The 17,981-nt window shown below is 34.5% G+C and overlaps 1 protein-coding gene across 1 annotated transcript in view; it reads left to right on the forward strand.

The window, feature by feature from the left end:
- The window catches only part of LOC129225108 (clavesin-2-like), a 46,193-nt gene extending 34,667 nt beyond the window's left edge, over positions 1 to 11,526 (forward strand). Inside the window, exons 4-6 of the mRNA XM_054859667.1 lie at positions 2,319 to 2,515; positions 4,402 to 4,512; positions 11,269 to 11,526. Coding sequence (XP_054715642.1) covers positions 2,319 to 2,515; positions 4,402 to 4,512; positions 11,269 to 11,526 — 566 coding nt within the window. The remainder of the gene's footprint in view (positions 1 to 2,318; positions 2,516 to 4,401; positions 4,513 to 11,268) is intronic.
- Positions 11,527 to 17,981: the final 6,455 nt, after the last annotated feature.

Raw genomic sequence — 17,981 nt, forward strand, 5'->3', positions numbered from 1 at the left:
TTTAAAAAAAAACGGCACGTAAGAGTTATAACCTTAATAAACTGGGACACACGCTGCTAAACATCAGTAGTGACTAAAGCTTATAAATGGGGGGGGGGGGGTCATAAAAACTAAAAGTCAGAAAAACTGAAGAGAACCACTCATTTGCAGATTTTTTTTCTTTCGGAAAGTGGGACAGTAGGGGGAGGGGGAGGGCAATCTGGAATGAAACATAACAACATGGAAGGTTATGCTCAAATTAGCAAAATTTGTTTGATCTATAACTGCTTTTAATGTATGTATAAATAGATCTCGCTGCATTGCTCTCGTTTACAAGTGAAATTAAGAGAAAACTTGCATTAAAGAAAAGAAAAAACAGCTGCACTCCAAATGTTATCGAAAGACAGTTAGTTTTATGCTGACAGACATATGACTTGATACTTAGATTTATTTTTAGTTTAGTGTAAAAAGAATGAAACAACACGGGGGAAACACTCTTATTTTGCTGTGATCTTGGGGCAAACTATTTCTTTCCTCCATCCAAAATTGAAAGTTGGTGCAGGGGTAAGGAACGAAATGAATCATAACTTTCCGTATCAGATAGTGAAATAATCAAGTACACTTTGTGAAGTTCGGATTGAAAAAGAAACACTTGGTCTGAAAAAAAAGCATCAGATGAAGCGTGATACTAGTACAGTGTTAATCGTATGTGTGAGTGAATGTGGGGGGGGGGGGTAATGTACTTTGTCTTGCTTTAAAGAAGAACATTTACCAGCTTTTAATATGTTTTCTATTCATTTTGTTTTATTTTATTCATTTATTTATTTTTTACATTTTGAAAATAGTTTTGGAAAAAAATAATAAAAGTGGTGGCCCGGGGGGGGAGGGGTCTTTTTCTTACTTTAAAGAAGAACATTTACCAATTTTTAATAAGTTTACTATTCAATTTGGTTTTTTATTCATTTATTTATTTTTTACATTTTAAAAATAGTTTTAAAAAATAATAATAAAAGTGGTGGCGCGGGGGGGGGGGGGGGCTTGCCAATTTAGAAATTCACGTCAGCTCATTTCAAGCATAGTTATGATCAATTACTACTTACTAGACCATCCTCAGGGAGAGAACTCCATTTTTAACTAGTTAGAATCTGAAAAATGTCATTATTTCATAAGTCAAATTTCATTTAAAAATTCATAAAAATATGATCCCATTGAGATCCCAATTTGAAACTTTGCACAAATGAAGATAAAATACACAAAAAATTTTGAGAATTTTTAAAAAAAAATTCATTACACCTTTTTTGAGAAATTCAAATTTAAAATTTAAATTTCATTTTTTAAAAATTATAATTTTTTTGAAATTAGTCATGTTGCATATCCCATTAAACAGCAACTAATGTACTTTAAAATGCTTTTTACCAAATCTTTCTATCTATATTTGGTGCTGAGTTATCGTCCATTTTATGTTCAAGCATCCATGAAAAAAAGCGGGTTTTTCGAAAAATCAAAGTGTCATAAATAAAAAAATAATAGAGATAAAAATCTAAAAATTTGGACTTTTGATTACCTCAAAGAGTACAATCGATGAGCCAAATTTCAAAGAAATACAAAAGGGTGAGGGAAAAAATTTCCCAAATTTTGGATCACTTGACATGGAATGACCCATACTAGAGAAACATCTACCATCGGCAGGTAATCGTACAATGATTCCAAAATATCTTTACAGACTTTTATATACAGAGTCTGCGCCACAGTTCAGAGGGCGTAACTCGGTCCACGCATGCGCGACGACTCTGTAATTCTAATCATTTGCATGTCATGCTATACATTTCCTGTGAATTTCAGTTCATTTGCATAATTTCTTGTTGGTGTTGCAATTTTCAAACATGAGTGTATAATAAAAGTGCTTAATAATTTTTAAAAAAAAAGTAAAATGAATTAACTAGATTCTGATTCCTCAATAACACGGAAAAAATATAATTTATTTACATTCGATAATTTATTTATAAAGCAAATTTTGAACTTAGGGTAAGTATTGAGGTAAAGTATGCCGCTGTGGGAAGTAAAGTGCAGTAACTGCAAATTTTGCCCTATTCCCTATTGTCAGTATGGAATCAAAATCGCGTTTTTTGAAATACTCATTTCTGCAGATACCGCTTTACCTTCCCACGGCAGTATGGTCCTTAAATATTTGAAGTAAATTATTTCTGTAATTTTAAACTTCACGAAGTTTTATTTTGTTTCCTTCAACCCGAGTTTGAAATTTAAAACTTAAAACACCTGTTACGTTTTTTTTTTTTTTTTTTTTTTATAGCTGACTTTAATGATTTGTTCCCCCGCAGGACATTGGTGCACTGAGTCCTTCACTTTCAAGGAATTCGTTGGAGCTGGAACTGTGTTGAGCCAGTGGGTTCTGACCAATCCAGTGACGCAAATAAATGGCTTCGTTGCTATTTGGGATTTCAAGGACTATTCCTTCCAGCATTTCTCAAATTCCTGCACTCCTCGCCTCATGTGGATGCTCTGTTCCCTCATGCAAGTAAGTGCCTAAACGTAAGACTGGATTGAGTACGAATTTAGGAAGGATATTACTCCTTGCAGTAAGAAAATTCCAAAACGTCGCAGATTAATTTCGGGCAACTTTCCGAGATTTCATAGGTTTTTATCAAATTCCTGTGAAAATCAAGTATCTTTATCAAAAAATTTCCTGAATTGCTACATGTTGCATAAATGCAGACATTACCCTGATGTAAAAAATATTTTTGGCTACCAGTTTAAAGATTAACTAAGAGTTAGTGCCTTCAGTTCGATTTCGACCCGTCTAGACTGAGTAAACCATTGAGAAGAGATAAAGTGGAGGGAGTAAAGACTTTCATTCGTGAAGGAAAGACCCTCAAGTCACGTGATAGATTTTAAGGAAAAGCATTGGAAGAAATCAGATTTCCTTTGCTAGTTTCACGTGTCAACCATTCGTCATTGTTGAGTCACGTGACTCTGTCCAATCTTTTGCTTAGCCAATGATTGGACTAGCTCTCTCCATTTGCTAATTCCTGCTCTAAGAACTAAACTCCCAATGAGAGCGAATTAGTGAATGGATTAGTGAATGACCGAGCTGGAGCGAGATGTCATCTCATTGAAACTGATAGTGGCAACAAACTGGCAGCTAAAAAAAAAATTCTCACCTGCGAAGTCCACAGCCATGGTGCGGTTTAACTCGTAAATTGAAGGCAAGATTTGGTTAAGTTTCTGCCCTTAGGCCAGGACTAAGGCAGGACTACATGCAACACACCGCCAGCCCGGTTATGACATCCAGAGACTGCAGTTTCGTCCTTGTAACGGAATCATCATTCCGGAGTAGTCAATAACCCAGCTGGAGGCGGATGTCTTCTCATTCTAGCAAAGATTACCTGTTAACTGTTGGTTAAAATAAATTTAAATTGCCAGCGCGAGTCAGCAAGCAATGGTGCTGCTGAACTCGCAAAGGAGGTACATCTGCCACCAGCTTAGTTAATTGACTGTTCCAGAATGTTGAGTCTACTACAAGGGCAAAACTGCAGTCTATGGATGTCATAGACTGGGCTGTCGGTATATTGCAAGTAAAGGGTGTTTTTTTAGAGGTAGAGAACTTTAGGTTCAAATAAACACAGTTAAATGTTGTTAATTGCCATGAATGTTGCTTTATTCGAAAGATGATTCTTTGCCATTTTTATTTTAAATATGATTTCTGGCATACGGTTCACTTCGGCTGGCTCGGAGAAAGTCCAATTGGAAAGTCCAATTTTCTCACTTTTAGCAGCAATAGAGGCCGTATGTCAGTAATAAGGTGGCGAATGTTCTCTTCCAAGGCGTCAATCGTCTGACGCTTATCGGTGTATACCAGAAGACTTCACATAGCCCCACAAAAGGTAGTCCAGCGGTGTTAAATCGCATGATCTTGCAGGCCAATTCACGGGTCCATTACGCGAAATTATTCGTTCACCGATCGTTTCTTTCAATAAATCAATTGTGACAAGCGCTGTGTGGCATGTTGCATCGCCTTGTTGTCTATTTATGATGAAATGGCAAACAACTGAACACGAAACAAGTGACAGCTATAAAAATGCCACACATATCAAACAGTGTTGCCAACTTAAAGTTCTATACCTCTAAAGAAAACACCCTTTAGTTCCTTCTACCTTAGCCCTGGTTTAAGGGCGGTAACTTACTGCTTACTTCAACTCTAATCAGTTCTATTTCTGTTGTTCCCACTGTTGGGTTTAATTAGCAGATGTTAAATTTCTATAAAGAAGAATAAAGCATATTTTCACGGAATCGAAAAATTGTTTGTCATTTAGTAAAAAGTAATTTTTTTCTGATTTTGCCATTTCTTGAAGTAAAAGTGAGCTGAAAAGTGAAAACACTATATTTATTTGATGATATTTTCAGGATTGCTTACCTGGACGTTTTAAAGTTGCTTACTGTGTCAACTGCCCTCCCCTTGCTGATGTCGTCTGGAAACTGTTCAAGCCGCTTATAAGAGAAAAATATCGAAAACGGGTAAAAAATTGTTTCCTTTCATTTGTTGTTTTTTAAATTGATTTTTAAGAACAATTCGGGTCAAAATAATGATGTTTATTAACAAAGACAAAATCTTGAGCGCATACAAGTATCGTTCTCTAGAGTATATAATAATATTCTCTATATATGACTCTATAAAATCGTCCGTCAAGATATGACGGGTGAAAATTGCTTCTTCATTTGAACGAAGCATTTGCCTATTTAGTGATATTTTGATACTTGAAATTTAACCTCAAATCCAGTGGATTAACCCTAAACTCCAGTAGATAGCGTTCATTGTTGACCACTTTTTCGTTTCTTCATTCCCCTGAAATGCCAGTCTTACCAATAAAACAGTTAAGTTACCGGATCCAGTTCAGCCTTGTCACAATAAAGCCTTTCTCTGCATGTTAATCATTACCAAAACGTGTTATCAAATTATCATGCCGTGGCGCGAGTTTCATTGATGATAACATCAGGAGCGTTAAAGCGTTACTTGATCATTGGCTATTATATATATGAGGATGTCCATCTGAAAATTATTTGAGGGTAAAACACAGTTTAAATTAACTTTGTTACAAGCTAATTCCTTCAACCCTTTAACTCGAATATTTATTCGCTCAATCTATTTACGTGGCTGTCACATTTTTACTCTTATAATTGCTTGTTGTGACCGGAATTTTAAACTTTGGCTTTTAATTTCAACATATTCCAATGTCGCAACCATTATGTATCACAATGTAAAGTATCTTTCTAAAATAAAAGTTTGTACACTAGAAAAAATGATTTGTATGTGTTGCAGGTTTGACTGTACGGTTAAGTGCACAAATTCAAGATCCATGAAAGGTCAAATGTGCAAAAAAAAAAAAAAAAATAATAATAATTTGAATTTTAACATCTTGAATTCAATTTATGTTTTTCGCAATCACGAGTGTGTGTATGCAGGCGTGTGTGTTTGTGTGTGGGGGGTATGTGTGTTTGTGTGTAAGGGGTATGTGTGTCTGTGTAGGCATGTGTGTTTGTGTCTGTGTGCTGGCATAAGTGTGTGGGTAGTTGTGTATATGAATGTGTGTGTGGGGGGGTATGTGTATGTGTGTAGGCATGAATGTGTGGGTAGTTGTGTATATGTGTGTGTCTATGTTTTTGTGTGTGTGTATGTGTAGGTGTCTGTATGTATGCGTGTGTGTATGTGTTTGTGTGTGTGTATCTGTTTGTGTATGTGTGTGTGTGTGCATGTGTGTGTGTGCGTGTGTGTGTAGTTGTGCATGTGTGTGTAGTTGTGCATGTGTGTGTGTAGTTGTGCATGTGTGTGTGTAGTTGTGCATGTGTGTGTGTAGTTGTGCATGTGTGTGTGTAGTTGTGCATGTGTGTGTGTGTGCGCGTGTGTGTGTAGTTGTGCATGTGTGTGTGTGTGCGCGTGTGTGTGTGTAGTTGTGCATGTATCCGTGTGTGTGTAGGATACTGACGCAACCTGGACACGGCTTTCGCTATAGGAGCAGCATCGTGAGGAGCCGGTCGACGGTGATGGTGCGGAGGGTGGCGGTGGGAAAATAAAATGATAGGACGCCAAAAACAGTCAATTAAGAACAATAAGCAATCGTGATTGCTCAAAAAAAAAGTGCTAATCATTGTTTTTAAATACAAGAAAACATTAAAGTTGATACTTCATATTATAATACGTAATGTTTCCTTTTTTAGAAAATATTGGGGGAAAAAAGAGAAAGTTTAAAGTTCGGGGGAACAAAGTGCAAATATATACGTAAAAATGTTTCATGTAATAAATAGATTGAGCATATTTAGAAAATTTCACCAAAATTAAGAGTTTTCTTGCGAGTTAAATTTGTAATTTAAATTAATCAAAAGGAAAAAGCTAATTTGTAAATTTGTAAGAAGAAAAGAAACTAATCGAAATGCTTGTAATATAACATTTAATATTTTGACAAAAAATTTGTAGATTACGTTTATATGCTAATGAAAAAGTATTTATTGTAATATCATGATGTAACATAATTCAAACAGCATTGGTGGATATAAAAGTTTTTTTTTTTCCTCAATGCACTAATATTTTTCTTGTCTGAAGTCAGCTCAACAATTACTCATTTAAAATACTCCAACTGGTTTGGGGTTTTACAAGTATGGAGTCATGACAGGCATTAAAGCAACATATTATGGATCAGATTTCTAATAAAGGCATTACAGAAAAATGCCATTATAGAAGAACCTGTTGTGAAAGATTGAGCAGATTAAATAAAAGATTCTGATTTGTTTTAATCTCTTCCCTTGCAATTTTTGAATATCCGTAGTAGTCTAAAGCGTTGCTATAATGAGAAAATCATCACCCTGAGTGTAAGTATCGGGATCTTTTCTGGGGAAAACAAAATACATAATTCATTGTCATCATATACTTTGAGATTGTACTCATCGTAGTAGAATGCTAATTTCGGCAATAAGGTATTTATTTCATTTTCACCGCAATTTCGCTGAAAAAAAAAATTTAAGCACGACATTTTTCGTTTAAGATGAAGAATCTCTACATAGTATAAAATGAAGTCTCTAAAAAGTGTCTGTGTGTTTGAACTCGCAAAACTCGAGAACTACCCAGCCGATTTCGCTAAAATTTTCACAGTTTGTTCCTTTAAGTCCTGAAAAGTTTTGCAGACCAGTTCGAAAAAAAATCGATGAATAGTTCTTTTTTTATTCCAGTTTAGGCCCAATTTTCACATAAATTCTCGACTATGGGGGTCAAAAATTATTTGCACGTATTAATACTATGCATCGTTGGAAAAAGTAGAATTTCCCGCGTTCTATGCAATTTATTCAGTGCTCTTACCTAATTACGGCGGGAGTCATTCGCGTTTTTAACTCGAATTTGTTTAGACTTAGCTGAAACTTTGGCACTACTTTCTTCATTAAATCTATCAATAAAAAGTGAAGGAATTGTCCCACCGTTTTCTTTTTGAAACCATTGGAAAGAGTTTATTTCCATCTTTCTCGTTTTCAATTCTTAAGCTTATTTTATTTTGTGTTTCCATGGTTACGCTTTTTAAATCCATCTTTCTCATTTTATTTTTATTTCTTAAAAGTATTTTAATATCTGTCGTCATTGTTTGCAGGGGAAATTTTGCATGGTGGTTTTTTTTTTCTTTCATTTAAGCCTGGTTATTGAATATACTTCACTCGTCACAATGGTTATTTTCAAGGTAGAACGGGCAAAGCCGGGCCACGGAGCTAGTAGTATATATGAGGCAGTGAGAAGCAAAGGGATGAAAGTGGCAAAATTAAAAACTTGGAGATACAACTAGTAGAAATGATAGGTGAAGTTCTCCTTTGTCTTAGAGAGAGAGATAGTTCTAGTAGCTCTGGTAGATGTTGCTATAATGCATGATTTAGAAAAATGTTTCAATGAAAGCCTACCTAGGACCTCATCTTTAAACGCGTTTTACTCAAAACTTGAAAATGTCCTCTTACATCAATTTACTTCTAACTGCCTCATATACGTATTTTATTTGTTGGTAAATCTAGAGCCGCTATTAATGACAGGCCGACGCATCAGCTTAAGTTTAGCCATTTTGGATCGGATTTTTCATTGTTGCACTGCTTGGGTTACCACAGCAAAGTTTCGGATTTCGCCAAATTTACAGAAAATAATATTTTATTTTATAAACAATTCACGGTGCCGCTAATAATTGCTTACAGTGAACAATCACAAACGCGATAACTCGCCAGAAAAGACAACCACTCAAACACGCGCTCCGATCCAAAAAGGCTGATCTTAAGCTGATGCGTCGGCTCGTATATATAGGGGCCTTAGGTAAATCATAGTCAATAATTTGAAAGACAACAAAAAACTAGGAGGTCCTAAGATTAGCGAAAATATTGTTATAACCAATAATTGAAAAACTATATATATATATATTTTTTTAGTTATATCTTTTAAAGAGTTGGGTAACCGCAGTCAATTTAAAAGCTTTTACAATCGATATCAAGCAATAACCAAAAACTATAACTGTGTTATGATTACTGAAATATTTTCATAATCTGTAACTAAAACGTAACATATTGAAAACATCAAAGAGCTAAAGTTTCATCATTCAGAAAGTAATTTCATGTGAATGCAATAACTTTCTGCAATTATAAGATATCATTAAATAATTTTAGAAAAGGGTACAGTTTCAGGTTCAATGTCCAAAATGTCTGATTAAATACTGTCATCCCTGTCACACTTGAAAAGAAAGTTTTGAATATCCATACAGTATTTAAAAAATAAATTTTATTTCTCTACCTTTTAGTGTGAACAAACTTCTAGTTGAATAAAAATTTACCTACATAATTTTAAAAAACGTTTTTCGTTTCTTTTTTTTTTTTTTTTGGTTGCTTAACGTTTTGCTGTTCACGAAAAACATAAAAAGCTCTCCTATAGGTTGATCTAAAGATTTTGAATTGGTATAAAATAAATGCTCGATCTTTTATTTTATCACATAAATCGTTTCCTAGATTTTGTTTTCTCGTAAACATTATAATTTTGTGTACTAACGGGCAATTCCACGATAACGGACACGGACGTACCAACTGCTAAACAAAACACTCTCTAAAACCCATACTGTCTAACCACGAAGAGACGGACGATGGAAAAGCGAACACCCGGTTGCGGGCGGAAATGAACGCATCTATTAGTTTGGAGGGGTGTCAGCTTTTGCAGATGTGTGTTAGCCAAAATGATGTGTGTTAGAAAATTGATTAGAGTCACATTGAAATGAACGAAGCACGAACATAAATATTTTGCTTTCCCCCCTCCCCATTCAAACAGACACGCCCTAACTGGCAGTTTGCCAATTCCATAGCAACCGTGAGCAGACAGTTACATGTTAAATCCTTGTTTTATTGCATAAACTTCACGAAGATGATAGGCTCTACCTTAATACAATTCAATGAAATTTTAAAGATTTTCAGAAGGAATGTTTTAATAAACTGTTTTGCTCCGTAATGGATGCATGCCATAAGATGCGTCCGTTACTGCTCCAAAAATTGTTATTTAATTAATGATTCTAGAAATATTCAAAATTTAATCACATCATATAGAAGTAGAGTCCATGTTCGTCATAAAACTCATACAGTAAAATAGGAGACTAATACAGGGTTACTAAAAAGGAGTCATTCACTTTCAAAACCTGATGTATACAAAATAATTATACTTACAAATATTATTGATGTATGAAATTACAAATATTATTGATGTATGAAGTCAAAACTATTCAAATTTTATGTTCACTCTATACAAGTGTTCTATGTGTGCCCTTTAGTAGGCATATGTCCATGTTTCAGTTCAATTCATTCTATACATTTTGTAGCATGATCTATCACGTCAATGTCCCAGTTCACCAGATTTAACACCAAGTGACTTGTTCCTTTGTTGACACATTAAGGACAATATCTATAAAAGGATTAGTAATGCATTTATGAACATTTACGTGATCATGCTTCAAATTGTGTGGAGTGAATTTAACTATTGCTTGGATGTGTGTCGTGTGACCAAGGGGGCCCACATAGAGCATTTGTAGCTTAAAACTTGAATAGTTTTTGGTCATTTTCATTTATAGATCATACACTGTACTCTCGATTATCCGTGTGCGAATTATCCGGTTTGCGGATTATTCATGCAGTCAAATATTTAAATTAAAAAATTTAAAATTAATTAAAGCTAAAAGATATGCCAATTTTTATTGCATATTTCATTACTAGTACTAATACATTACTTTTTGCATTAGTAGAGTATCGTAATTAAACTCGAAGTATTTTATGTGCCACTGTGTCAAGGGCGGATTCAGGGGATGGTCAAAGGGTCAGTTTACCCCCTGTAAGAAAGAAATAAGAATTTAAATTTCAGTTTTTCAGATCCAATAAAAATAGTACTTGGAATCAATTAAAACTTTTTTTTTTTTTTTTTGCTTGGCTCTGTACGGTGTTTCTTCTCAGCGCGTCATAATCCCAAGGATTGGCTGGGTTCGTTTATTTAGCTATATTTACTAATTTGAGTTTTTTGTTCATTTTCTGAAGAGTAACTATCTATAATAAGCTTAACGTTTTTTCAGAGCACTCTTCCACCTCAACCCACATGTCGCGTGTGGTGTTATGTGTACTTTTTACAACTATTAAATAGCTGTAATCTCATATATATAAGCTTACGGTCCCATGAACAGCCTGTCTGCCTAAAGAAATATGACTTTTGATGAAAATTTGAAGGAATATGACCAAGGCGCAGGGTGCATCATTGAAAAATTTTATGGGAACAGGTTGTAATTAAAAAGTGCTTTGATATCTTTGGGGGGGGGGGGGGGGATAGCGCTGTAGCATATGAGGAGTGCACCATCCTCTGCTTAACTGATACATTTTTACGTAGGAGGTATATAACGCCGGCCAATGAAACCTGACCCCCCTATCAAAAACTTCTGGATCCGCCCCTGCACCGTGTACTTTACTTATAGCTTCTTAATATACATTTTTCTGCTTCTTGGTCATTTTCGGATTATCCATGTACACCCTTGCATTAATTAGCACGGATAATCGGGAGTACAGTGTATTTGTAAGTGTAATACTGTTGAATAAATCGGGTTTTGAAAATGAATGACTTTTGTGGTAACCCTGTACATTTGGGGCCTTTATAGCGTGTTTTGCACAACAATCGATACAACTATTTAAATGGAATTGTCCAAATGTGCAATAACTGCTGATGATTTTTTTCTTTTCACACAAACTCAGATAATGGTTTTCGGAACCAATATGGAGCTCTTGCACAAATATCTTCATCCTGCCATCCTACCAGTTGAATATGGGGGCCTACTACCTCCTTCAGACTGTACAGACACTGTCGAAAAGCTGTTGGAAACAGACACCGAATGGCTGAAAGATCGCCGGTATGGATTCCGATCGCAGACCCACAGATGCAAAGATGAAGAGGAAGAAACAGACCTAGTCGCCTCACAGAGCACTGCTCCAGAGGAAACTTGTGTCGCTTGACGAGTGGTATCGCTTAAAAAAGAATGGCGTATATATATATATTTTTCATTGCTTATTTCGTCCATTCTAGAGGAATCTATAATTGAATGCATTATTTTGAACAAAATGAATGTGAAACAAGATATCTTTAATCTGTAATTTAAAAGAAACATTCGATAGATACGCTTCTTTTAAAGTGTATAGTGAAATAACTGTTGGTTAACGTACTTTTTTGGTTTTTGTTTAAAGAAATTTAGAAACAAAGTTTTATCAGATAAAATTCTTTCATAACGAATGAATATAAAAATAAAAACACATATTTTAAGCAACATAGATTTATAAATAAAAATCATTCGTGAAACTAATTTGCTGAGTAGTGAATAATAAAAAAAATGTAATGTGTCTCTATTTTTAACACATTAATTTCGGCATAAATTACTGTTCTTAACTATCTTTCATCATTCTTTTCTTGTGTATAATGAAGTTAGAAAAATCGTTATTTAGTACCAGCTAATCGTAAATGACTAAAACTGCTAAATATTTCAAGCTGGATAAAACAATATTGCCGAAAAAATATCAATTAATTAAAATGTAAATAAAACATTGTTAAAGAGTACAGAAAACTAACCGCACAACAAAATGCGCAATAAGTCTGCAAACATTTCGCTCCTCCAAAAGTGATCTCTGTAAATTTTGTGAAAAAAAATCTTCGCCACACGTTTGTAATAAACCTCCTATAATGTTTTTCGAAGTTGAATGGAACCATTTTGCTTTGGCAAAACCCAAATGGATCTTTAAAAAGATTGACTCGTTAATGTTTTAAAAAATTATTTTTCAGTACGGATAGATCCGTAAATAGATCGGTGCAAAGCTGAAGCAAATTGTGAGGACAAAACTTATATAATGGCTGCCTAATTAAACTTTTCTAACACGCTATATTATTTCAAAATATTTATGTAAAAACACTACATTACCTCAGACTTCGACAAAATTTTCATTTGCTGTGTAGACTACAGTAACTTCTCAAACTTATAGTGCTATTATAAAATGATGCTATTAATAACTATTTGCTCTTTGTACAGTTTTCCCAAAGTATGAAATTAATATTTCTAGCAATGGTACCTGTAAATCTACAGCACTAGTCAAATTAAAAGTATTTCATTTCTGAATGAATGATACGATAAAATTGTGATTAGTTCTCAGTGTTTAGTTTTTGTCACAAATTTAGTGTTGCAAATATTTTCCAAAATGCCTTGCTGTTTCAATAGGTTAAATGTGAACATTGCAGCTATAGTACCAATTATGTACTATGCATCTAATTCTTTCAACGGAATATCTCTATTTGTTGTAAAACTCTTGTGTTACGTATTTTGTCAATAATTCTAAAGAATTTAATTTATGTTGGATTCAGAGCTGTCTTATGACTTCTTATTAAAATATTTAAAACTCAAAAAACAAGCGATGCCACTTAATGTACTATTGTTTTGGTGTTGGTTATTTGTATGTAGATTTGGAAATTGTATATTTTTATTGTATGTCTCGCAGTGGTGGATTTACGCCATTGAGAGCCCGTCGCGATGTATTTTTGGGAGCCTCTTTTGTCTAATGTAAATGCTTTTACATCGCAGAGTTAGATGCCTTTTGTTGCCCATTTGTCGGGAGGGGTGGGAGAGGGGGCTCACAATTGCGACTTTTGTGACATGGTAAATGAGCCACTGATGTCTTGCTAATCTGTTTTTTATTTCAAGTAAAAGTAAGAGTCACACTGATGAAAGCAAACTTTTAATTTTTTTTTCTTAAAACAATGGCAATGTATAATAGCATAAAAGAACCGTATTCCTACATAGTTACATGTCATGGCTAGAACATGATGTTACAGACAAGTCTGTTCATCAATAACCTTTACAAATATGATGGATTGTTTGACGCAGTGACGTTGCATTTTGATTTTGACCTATCACGTATTTGAAAATCCCAAGCAAAAAAGATAATTTGGTTAAAAAAAGAAACAATTGTATTAGTGATGCCAAAACTTTCATGCCCCACAAAACTTTATTGTCAATAAAAATTTCTTAGGCTTAATTTATAAGCAGAAACCACAACTATGGTAGTGCTATGATAGCATAAATGAGGAGTAATTTATCAAAAGGTAACATATTCACTTTTTGGAAAAACTCATTTTATGACATTTTCTGAAGCTTTCAGATGACCATAATCGAATCACTTACTATTAAAAAGTCTAAACCTGTCAAACCCTGGTTTGTTTAAGGGTAAAGTTTGACATTTTGATCAAAAAATAACAAATATATCTTCTACACTTTTTATTTTGAACTAAAGGGGAAAGATCCTGAATGAATCTGCTGAACGAAAAAATTTTAATTCAAAGAAACACATGTACAAAGTCTTCAAATTTTATTGCACTAGTTTTAGGTTCAAGTACTTTAGTTAGAGAAGGTGAAATATTAATAGGTTTTTGGAGAAATTAGAGTTCTCAACATTCAGGTTTTTGTTCAAAAGGGCACATATTCAAAATTAAGATGACGATGTCTCTTTGTTTTTTTTTTATTTTATGCAAGCATTTCGTACTCAAGGACATAATTTTTCTGTACTTTTGGGCTCAATTCTATGTTCAGAAAAAATGACAAAACTATTTTGCTTTTAACATAATTCGTTTTTTTTTTTTTTTTTTTTAACCTCCTGAAAATGTTTGAAAAATGGATATGCTCCCTGTTTATAAATTAGTCCTCAAATGAAACTTCATAGTTATTTTCAAGCCAGTTGTCTCATAGCAAAGCTGTCGCAACGCTAAAAGAAGGTCTTTGATTGAAGTTGCAAGAATCGGGATAAATTTATGGAAAAAAGAGGGAAAGGCGGGACAAAAACTTGCGTTCTGGAAAAAAAAACCTAAAAGCTTAAATATTTACAAAAGCAAAGCAAGAAGAAATTGATTCGCTCTCGTCTTTTAGTGGAAAGTCAAATGCATATTTTCTCCGATTTGGATTGTGTGTGAAATATAGAAAACAGTTAAAAGCAGAATTCAAATGGCAAGAAAGTTCGCTATTTTCTGTTTGAGGAGTTTAGAATCAAAACTAGGTTAATCCACTGATTAAAATTTTAGAGGAGGGACAAAAACTTTCATGAATTCAGGAGCACCCCGGCGAGAGATCACTGAAACTTCCAAAATTTTCCTTATTTTACTTTTTTTTTTTTGATTCGGTAAACTTGAAGGCAATAGTGCAATATTTTTCTTTTTAAATGATGCCTGTACCTCTTCTCAGTAGAGAAAGGTTAGTTTGGCGTACACTCGTATTTTATCACTCGGTAAAATTGGGAGTTTCATTCAGTAAATTGAAAACTTAACATTTCCTCCAAAAACTTCAGCTTGGAGCGCCCCTGCACAGATTGAACTGTTATTCTATTTCAAAAAAAGAAAAAAATTTTGAACTCTATTTTCGACTTGATTGGGCTGAACGCGATTTAAATCACTTTGTCGCCTGATAGATGATCAAGTATAAAATTACGATTTTTTTTTTAATTCAAGGTTTGAACTAATTTTGATACTAAACGCCAGATTTTGTTTCGAACTAAAAATATTTTCTGAATCTTCTTTTCCATAACTTTGGGTGGAGAATAATATAATTAATCAATCACCAAAGATTCTTGATACTTAACATGATAGCTGGTCCGGAAATGAATCGTTTGCTTTCAAGAACGGAAGCTTGGGCGAATATTTTTTCAAAAAAAAAAAAAAAAAACGAAGTCATTAGCAATACTTTTTCGATTACAATCTATATTTTGAACTATTTTTAACGGTTCTCATTAATTTAATGCACCTCCTATCTGAGTTTTTCAAGGTCCATTACCCCAGTTCTGTGTATGTACCATTTTAATATCGTTCATTGAAGTTCTTCCATGTAATTATACCTAAAATGCTTATATCAGTGTTGTACCTCTTTTACTTTTGTACTTTATATTAAGATCTTTTTATATATTTTGTTTGTGACCAAACCACACATGTACTTATGTGTTCGAAGCCATACCTCTACCGTGGTTTGTATAATGTGTATAGTTTTGTATTGAATAAAAATCGTTTTATGTGCATGACTTGGTTTTTCTCAAGAAAAAAGAGTGAATGAAAATTGAACAAAAAGCCAAATTTTAACACACAAACAAAAACTAGTGTAGGGAAGACACATTTTTGCTGCAATTATTTTGAGAATTTGTTTATGTAACATCACAGTATGTGCAACCCAGAAAATAAGAAACATATGCTCCGAAAATAAATAACGCACGTCAACGAATGTCTTCTTCCAATTGGGTGAATCAAAATATGTCAATCTGTGATAGAGAATGCTATGTATTATATATTCGTAAAACTAAAAATAATTCTGGTGCTACTTTCTCTATAGACATAAACACTCCTGTTTGTGAAAATTGCAACACCACGAGGGACTTACGCGAGTGACCTGAAAAATGCAGGAAATGTAAAGTAGGGCATGATATGCAAATGATTAGAATTGCAGACCGGTAGCGCATGTGTATACTGAGCAGCGCCCTCTGAACGGCGGATCGAACCGAATATAAATAGACGGCTGTAGCGAGGCGTGTATGATTATCGGTGGTTATATGCTAGAGTAAACGTTAACTGAATCTTTACTATGCCTCTTCGACGAAAGTTTGAACGGGACAGAATCGTCGCCCTTCGCGAAACTGGATTGTCCTATCGTGCAGCAGCCGCTCGTGTGCAGCGTAACAGCAGCACAATCATGCGTGTTTGGAAGCAGTGGACGGACGTGGGTCGGACAGCTCAGAAATCCGGGAGTGGACCCTGAAATGTGACGTCAGCTTGCGATGACAGACACCTGGTGCGTATGACGCTGACGGACCGCACAGCTTCTTCTAGACAATTGGCAGCACAGTGGTCAACAGTTACAGGTGTTTCATTGTGTGCTTCATCAATTCGGAGACGTCTCCTGCAGCGTAGGCTGCGCGCAAGGATTCCTTTATACAGGATTCCTCTCACGCAAAACCATCGCCGCCTGCGGCTACAATGGGGCAATGTGCGTAGGAGCTGGCGTGCTGATTGGCAGAAGGTCGTCTTTTCTGACGAATCCCGCTTCAATTTGTGGCACCATAATGGCCGAATTCGTGTCAGGTGCTATGCCGGTGAACGGAACATTCTGGAAGGCATTATCGAACGCCAAAGTGGACGAACACCCGGAGTTATGGTCTGGGGTGCCATTATATGAGACACTGAGATTTCAGAAAAAAAAAATTCTAAAATTCAATGTAGTAACAAGAACTATTTCATTTGAATGTATCCTATCGCTAAGTTTAAAATACATCCTTCAAAACTTTTAAATCTGAAAACCTCTGCAACTGTTTAAAAGCGGACATTAAATTATTTGTTGAGAAGAACTATAAAAACCATGTATCGTACAATTAACTGAAAAGTGAGGCAAGAAATCAGAAAATTGAACGTGCCATTTTTCGTTCCAATTTATAGATTTTCCACGCTTATTAGTTTTAAACTTGAAAATATGCACACATTTTGATGAAATTTGAAACAGAACCTAAGCTAATATAATATGTATTGAAAAATCATTTGAAATTTCTTAAACTAGCGGAGATAATCTTCAAAATTACTGATCAAATTTTAACCATTTTTTCACCATAGATAGCTACATTATCAGGGAGAAACCTAGTCTATAATTTATTACTAAAACCTTAGTTTTTAAAAACGTTATGATGGAAAATAGTAAATTTCATGTAGTTACCCCATTAAATGATTAAATATAAAGCCCATTGTTACGAAAATTCGTGGCCTAACAACAGCAATATTAAAAGTAATCATAATGAAAATTTTGAGTTAGGGCTTCTCTGGAGCGAGCATCCTCATCTTCTTTATCTTTATCTTTACTAATAATAAAGCTGAAAGTATCTCTGTCCGGAGGATATCTGGATGTCTATGACGCGCATAGCGCCTAGACCGTTCGGCCGATTTTCATGAAATTTGGCACAAAGTTATTTTGTAGCATGGGGGTGTGCACCTCGAAGCAATTTTTCGAAAATTCGATTTTGTTCTTTTTCTATTTCAATTTTTAGAACATTTTCCGGTGCAAAATTATCGTAAGATGGACGAGTAAATTACGAAATTATCATGAAGTGGAATGGGAGAGGGAATGAACATAACCAATTGGCGAGAAATTCGCCATCCATTATTTGTAAATATACAGGCGAACCGAATGACCTTTTAATTTTTCAACTACGGGCAAAGCCGTGCGAGTACCACTAGTTATACATCAATGGCTACTTCTGTATGTATGTTTGTCCAGTGTAATCCTCAAAACTACTGGACCGATTTTAACCATTTTAACACCATAGATAGCTGCATTATCAGGGAGAAACTTAGACTATAATTTATTACTAAAAACTTAGTTTAAAAACGTTATGATGGAAAACAGTAAATTTCATGC

Source organism: Uloborus diversus, chromosome 6, assembly GCF_026930045.1.
Source record: "Uloborus diversus isolate 005 chromosome 6, Udiv.v.3.1, whole genome shotgun sequence".
NCBI classification, from domain to species: Eukaryota; Metazoa; Arthropoda; class Arachnida; order Araneae; family Uloboridae; genus Uloborus; species Uloborus diversus.